The sequence below is a fragment of the Salvelinus fontinalis genome, chromosome 8, assembly GCF_029448725.1.
Source record: "Salvelinus fontinalis isolate EN_2023a chromosome 8, ASM2944872v1, whole genome shotgun sequence".
Lineage (NCBI taxonomy): Eukaryota > Metazoa > Chordata > Actinopteri > Salmoniformes > Salmonidae > Salvelinus > Salvelinus fontinalis.
The window spans coordinates 46519775-46527274 of record NC_074672.1 but is presented as its reverse complement, the minus strand read 5'-3'; the positions used below and the strand labels follow the sequence as shown (position 1 = coordinate 46527274).

At 49.3% G+C, this 7500-nt stretch overlaps 1 protein-coding gene across 1 annotated transcript in view; it reads left to right on the top strand.

Moving 5' to 3' along the window:
• Positions 1 to 7500, top strand: part of LOC129861510 (laminin subunit alpha-5-like) — a 155113-nt gene that overhangs the window by 99377 nt on the left and 48236 nt on the right. Inside the window, exons 45-49 of the mRNA XM_055932887.1 lie at positions 756 to 939; positions 2361 to 2501; positions 5081 to 5232; positions 6067 to 6177; positions 7068 to 7179. Coding sequence (XP_055788862.1) covers positions 756 to 939; positions 2361 to 2501; positions 5081 to 5232; positions 6067 to 6177; positions 7068 to 7179 — 700 coding nt within the window. The remainder of the gene's footprint in view (positions 1 to 755; positions 940 to 2360; positions 2502 to 5080; positions 5233 to 6066; positions 6178 to 7067; positions 7180 to 7500) is intronic.

Below are 7500 nucleotides of genomic sequence, written 5' to 3'. Positions count from 1 at the left end.
TGTCTTTGTTAGTCATGATTGTCATTGTTAGTCATGATTGTCATTGTTAGTCATGATTGTCTTTGTTAGTCATGATTGTCATTGTTAGTCATGATTGTCATTGTTAGTCATGATTGTCATTGTTAGTCATGATTGTCATTGTTAGTCATGATTGTCTTTGTTAGTCATGATTGTCATTGTTAGTCATGATTGTCATTGTTAGTCATGATTGTCATTGTTAGTCATGATTGTCTTTGTTAGTCATGATTGTCATTGTTAGTCATGATTGTCATTGTTAGTCATGATTGTCTTTGTTAGTCATGATTGTCTTTGTTAGTCATGATTGTCATTGTTAGTCATGATTGTCATTGTTAGTCATGATTGTCATTGTTAGTCATGATTGTCTTTGTTAGTCATGATTGTCATTGTTAGTCATGATTGTCTTTGTTAGTCATGATTGTCTTTGTTAGTCATGATTGTCATTGTTAGTCATGATTGTCATTGTTAGTCATGATTGTCATTGTTAGTCATGATTGTCATTGTTAGTCATGATTGTCATTGTTAGTCATGATTGTCATTGTTAGTCATGATTGTCTTTGTTAGTCATGATTGTCATTGTTAGTCATGATTGTCATTGTTAGTCATGATTGTCATTGTTAGTCATGATTGTCTTTGTTAGTCATGATTGTCATTGTTAGTCATGATTGTCATTGTTAGTCATGATTGTCATTGTTAGTCATGATATCCTCATTAGCTGTGTCAATAATGTGTTTCAGGACGGTGCGTTTGGCTATGATTCGTGCTCCGGGTGTCGTCGGTGTGACTGTGACGCGGCGGCGGCCCTAGTCCAACCGTGTGACCCCAGGAACGGGTCGTGTGCCTGCCAGCCAGGGGTCAATGGACCTAACTGTCACCAGTGTGCACCTGGGTACTGGGACTACAGTCCTGAGGGCTGCAAGAGTGAGTTATACCTGCCTCCTACGTTCTTAGAGAAAAGGGTTCCAAAAGGGTTGTAACGGTTTTCCTCCTCCTCTTCATCCGAAGAGGAGGAGCAGGGATGGAACCAAAATGCAGCGGAGTTTGAAGACATGATTTATTAAAGAAAACACGAACTTGACTAAACTAACAAAACAACAAACGGTGTAGACAGACCTGGACGACGGACTCACATAACACGAAGAACGCACGAACAGGGAAAATAGCCTACACATAAAAATGACGAATAACAAAACAAACCGAACAGTCCCGTATGGTGCGACAAACACTGACACAGGAGACAACCACCCACAACGAACACTGTGAAACAACCTACCTAAATATGACTCTCAATTAGAGGAACGCCAAACACCTGCCTCTAATTAAGAGCCATACCAGGCAACCCATAAACCAACATAGAAACAGAAAACATAGAATGCCAACCCAAACTCACGTCCTGACCAACTAACACATACAACAAACTAACAGAAATAGGTCAGGAACGTGACAAGGGTTCTTCGGCGGTCCCCATAGGATAAACCTTTTCGGTTCCAGGTAGAGCCCTTTTTGGTTCCAGACAGAACTCTTTTTTGTTCCAGGTAGAGCCCTTTTTGGTTCCAGACAGAACCCTTTTCGGTTCCAGGTAGAGCCCTTTTTGGTTCCAGACAGAACTCTTTTTGGTTCCAGATAGAGCCCTTTTTGGTTCCAGGTAGAGCCCTTTTTGGTTCCAGACAGAACTCTTTTTGGTTCCAGATAGAGCCCTTTTTGGTTCCAGACAGAACTCTTTTTGGTTCCAGATAGAACTCTTTTTGGTTCCAGACAGAACTCTTTTTAGTTCCAGATAGAACCCTTTTTGGTTCCAGACAGAACTCTTTTTGGTTCCAGACAGAGCCCTTTTTGGTTCCAGACAGAACCCTTTTCGGTTCCAGACAAAACCCTTTTTGGTTCCAGACAGAACTCTTTTTGGTTCCAGATAGAACTCTTTTTGGTTCCAGACAGAACTCTTTTTGGTTCCAGACAGAACCCTTTTTGGTTCCAGACAGAACTCTTTTTGGTTCCAGATAGAACTCTTTTTGGTTCCAGACAGAACTCTTTTTGGTTCCAGACAGAACTCTTTTTGGTTCTAGATAGAGCAGTTTTTGGTTCCAGATAGAGCAGTTTTTGGTTCCAGATAGAAGTTGGAAGTTGGAGTATATGCAAGATGTGGACTAGGCTTGACACTGTGTGTGTGTGTGTGTGTGTGTGTGTGTGTGTGTGTGTGTGTGTGTGTGTGTGTGTGTGTGTGTGTGTGTGTGTGTGTGTGTGTGTGTGTGTGTGTGTGTGTGTGTGTGTGTGTGTGTGTGTGTGTGTGTGTGTGTTCGTGTGTGTGTGTGTGTGTGTGTTCGTGTGTCTTCCATTCTCTTCAGAGTGTGAGTGTAAGCATGGGCGCTGTGACCCTCGAACAGGGGAGTGTCACTGTGGAGAAGGCCTAACAGGCAAACAGTGTGACAGCTGTTCCCATAGATACAGTGTTCCTGTACAACACGGACATGATATGACCTGTGAACGTAAGTAATGCTATTAATGAATCCATATCTTCTGTGTGGTGACCCTTTCTTTACTTTGATTTGATTTGAGAGGGGGAGAAGGAGATGGAGACAGGGAGAGATGGACAGGGGGAGTGGGAGAGAGATGGACAGGGGGAGGGGGAGAAGGAGATGGAGACAGGGAGAGATGGACAGGGGGGGAGGGAGAGATGGACAGGGGGAGGGAGAGATGGACAGGGGGAGGAAGAGATGGACAGGGAGAGATGGACAGGGAGAGATGGACAGGGGGAGGGAGAGATGGACAGGGAGAGATGGCCAGGGGGAGGGGAGAGATGGACAGGGGGAGAGAGAGATGGACAGGGGGAGATGGACAGGGGGAGGGAGAGATGGACAGGGGGGAGGGAGAGATGGACAGGGGGAGATGGACAGGGGGGAGGGAGAGATGGACAGGGAGAGATGGACAGGGGGAGGGAGAGATGGACAGGGGGAGGGAGAGATGGACAGGGAGAGATGGACAGGGAGAGGGAGAGATGGACAGGGGGAGGGAGAGATGGACAGGGGGAGATGGACAGGGGGAGGGGGAGATGGACAGGGGGAGGGGGAGAAGGAGATGGACAGGGAGAGATGGACAGGGGAAGGGAGAGATGGACAGGGGAAGGGAGAGATGGACAGGGGAAGGGAGAGATGGACAGGGGAAGGGAGAGATGGACAGGGGGAGGGAGAGATGGACAGGGGGAGAAGGAGATGGACAGGGGGAGGGAGAGATGGACAGGGAGAGATGGACAGGGGGAGAGAGAGAGATGGACAGGGGGAGGGAGAGATGGACAGGGGGAGGGGGAGATGGACAGGGAGAGATGGACAGGGAGAGATGGACAGGGAGAGGGGGAGATGGACAGTGGGAGGGAGAGATGGACAGGGGGAGGGAGAGATGGACAGGGAGAGATGGACAGGGGGAGTGGGAGAGATGGACAGGGAGAGATGGACAGGGGGAGAGAGAGATGGACAGGGGGAGGGAGAGATGGACAGGGGGGGGGGAGAAGGAGATGGAGACAGGGAGAGATGGACAGGGGGAGGGAGAGATGGACAGGGAGAGATGGACAGGGGGAGGGAGAGATGGACAGGGGGAGGGAGAGATGGACAGGGGGAGAGGGGAGAGATGGACAGGGGGAGGGGGAGAGATGGACATGGGGAGGGGGAGATGGACAGAGGGAGGGAGAGATGGACAGGGGAGAGGGAGAGATGGACAGGGGGAGTGGGGAGAGATGGACAGGGGGAGAGGGAGAGATGGACAGGGGGAGGGGGAGAGATGGACATGGGGAGGGGGGGAGATGGACAGAGGGAGGGGAGAGATGGACAGGGGGAGAGGGAGAGATGGACAGGGGGAGTGGGAGAGATGGACAGGGGGAGAGGGAGAGATGGACAGGGGGAGAGGGAGAGATGGACAGGGAGAGGGAGAGATGGACAGGGGGAGGGAGAGATGGACAGGGGGAGGGAGAGATGGACAGGGGGAGGGAGAGATGGACAGGAGGAGTGGGAGAGAGAGGGACAGGGGGAGGGGGAGATGGACAGGGGGAGGGAGAGATGGACAGGAGGAGGGAGAGATGGACAGGAGGAGGGAGAGAGATGGACAGGGGGAGTGGGAAAGATGGACAGGGGGAGGGGGAGAGATGGGCAGGGGGGAGGGAAAGATGGACAGGGGGAGGGAGAGATGGACAGGGGGAGGGAGAGATGGACAGGGGGAGGGGAGAGAGATGGACAGGGGGAGAGGGAGAGAGATGGACAGGGGGAGGGAGAGATGGACAGGGGGAGGGAGAGATGGACAGGGGGAGAGGGAGAGATGGACAGGGGGAGGGGGAGAGATGGACACGGGGAGGGGGAGATGGACAGGGGGAGGGAGAGATGGACAGGGGGGGGAGAGAGATGGACAGGGGGAGGGAGAGAGATGGACAGGGGGAGGGAGAGAGATGGACAGGGGGAGGGAGAGATGGACAGGGGGAGGGGGAGAGATGGACAGGGGGAGAGGGAGAGATGGACAGGGGGAGTGAGAGATGGACAGGGGGAGAGGGAGAGATGGACAGGGGGAGAGGGAGAGATGGACAGGGGGAGTGGGAGAGATGGACAGGAGGAGTGGGAGAGAGATGGACAGGGGGAGGGAGAGATGGACAGGAGGAGTGGGAGAGAGATGGACAGGGGGAGGGGGAGATGGACAGGGGGAGGGAGAGATGGACAGGAGGAGGGAGAGATGGACAGGAGGAGGGAGAGAGATGGACAGGGGGAGGATGGGGGAAGGAGAAACGAGGAAAGGGAGAGGGGGAAGAGGTAGAAGGGGAGAAAGAGAAGGTGAGAGGAGAAAGAGAAGGAGAGAGGAGAAAGAGAAGGAGAGAGGAGAAAGAGGAGAAAGAGAGAGGAGAAAGAGAAGGAGAGAGGAGAAAGAGAAGGAGAGAGGAGAAAGAGAAGGAGAGAGGAGAAAGAGAAGGAGAGAGGAGAAAGAGAAGGAGAGAGGAGAAAGAGAAGGAGAGAGGAGAAAGAGAAGGAGAGAGTCAAACCGTAGCTTGGTTCTGTTCCAATATTATGATGAAGGTGTCTAAATGTCCTTTCAGCTTGTGACAGCTGTGTGATTGCCCTGTTGGAGGATCTGGCCAAAATCAACGACGACTTTGGCTCCGTGGCTCATCAGCTGATCAACCTGAACGCCTCCTCTATCACCTGGGCTCAGCTAAACAACCTCAGCAGATCCATGGACAATATCTCTGTGAGTACACACGCACACACACACACACACACACACACACACGTAGCGCCTCCTCTATCACCTGGGCTCAGCTAAACAACCTCAGCAGATCCATGGACAATATCTCTGTGAGTACACACACACACACACACACACACACACACACGTAGCGCCTCCTCTATGACCTGGGCTCAGCTACACAACCTCAGCAGATCCATGGACAATATCTCTGTGAGTACACACACACACACACACACACACACACACACACACACACGTAGCGCCTCCTCTATGACCTGGGCTCAGCTACACAACCTCAGCAGATCCATGGACAATATCTCTGTGAGTACACACACACACGCGCGCACACACACACACACACACACACACACACACACACACACACACACACGTAGCGCCTCCTCTATGACCTGGGCTCAGCTAAACAACCTCAGCAGATCCATGGACAATATCTCTGTGAGTACACACACGCACGCACACACACGCACACACACACACACACACACACACACACACGCACACGCGCACGCGCACGCGCACGCGCACACACACACACACACACACACACACACACACACATGTAGGCATGCGCGTATGCACACAATATAACACACATACACACATTGTAAATACACACACACACACACAGTAAATGCACATACACAATATGTTTGTCTTTCTTGAACTGCATTGTGGGTGAAGGGCTTGTAAGGAAGCATTTCACGGTAAGGTCTACACTTGCTGTATTTCGGGCGCATGTGACAAATCAAATTTGATTTGATTTGACAAACACTCGTTCAATGTCTGTTGACTGAGATGAACTCTGTTTCCCAGAATGCCATAGAGAACTACAACAGTACTCTGGATGAGAGCAGGAACAGAGCGGACATGTTGGAGGAGGAGATCATGACCATCGACTCAGACATCCGCGGCCTGGAAGATAAGGTGATGAAGATCTGTGACGAGCATCTCTCTGTCCACCCTTCTCTGTTATTATTTAATGAGTTATTCAGCTCAATGACCGTCTCTGTCCACCCTTCTCTGTTATTATTTAATCAGTTATTCAGAGACAATGACCGTCTCTGTCCACCCTTCTCTGTTATTATTTAATCAGTTATTCAGAGACAATGACCGTCTCTGTCCACCCTTCTCTGTTATTATTTAATCAGTTACTCAGAGACAATGACCGTCTCTGTCCACCCTTCTCTGTTATTATTTAGTCAGTTATTCAGCTCAATGACCGTCTCTGTCCACCCCTTCTCTGTTATTATTTCATCAGTTATTCAGCTCAATGACCGTCTCTGTCCACCCTTCTCTGTTATTATTTCATCAGTTATTCAGCTCAATGACCGTCTCTGTCCACCCTTCTCTGTTATTATTTAATCAGTTATTCAGCTCAATGACCGTCTCTGTCCACCCTTCTCTGTTATTATTTAATCAGTTACTCAGAGACAATGACCGTCTCTGTCCACCCTTCTCTGTTATTATTTAATGAGTTATTCAGCTCAATGACCGTCTCTGTCCACCCCTTCTCTGTTATTATTTAGTCAGTTATTCAGCTCAATGACCGTCTCTGTCCACCCTTCTCTCTCGATCTACTTTTTATTCTTCTCATTTGCCTTTTTAAAAACGTCCATTATCCTTTCCTTTATTCACAAAAATATTTATTATTTTAATTCATAACTGTTTCAAATGTTCAAATACCTACCTATGTGTATCTACTTGCCATTACTCCAACGTCAGCTTATTGTACTTTATGCAGTTGCGTATCCCAACAAGAATCGATGGTAAAAATGAATGACGGGTGTACTGATGTAATGTCGTCCTCCCACCAGGTGGTGGCGGTAGCAGAACAAGCAGACAGTCTGGAGAATAGCAGCAGCAACACCTATCAGAGAGCCCAGGACCTGCTCTCACACATGGAGAACATAGTAGGAGAGGTGGAAGGTAAGCTGAGAAATCTTTATGGGGGGAAACTTTCAATCTGAGTTGATGTTGTCAGTGAAGATTATTCGTTAAGAGTTCATCCCTCATTTTGTTGGATTAAAATATATCCATCAAATATAAAACTCTGATTTTAAAGTATGTGGACACCTGCTCGTCCAACATCTCATTCCTAAATCATGGGCATTAATAAGGAGTTGGTTCCCCCCTTTGCTGCTATAACAGCCTCCACTCTTCTGGGAAGGCTTTCCACTAGATGTTGGAACATTGCTGCTATAACAGCCTCCACTCTTCTGGGAAGGCTTTACACTAGATGTTGGAACA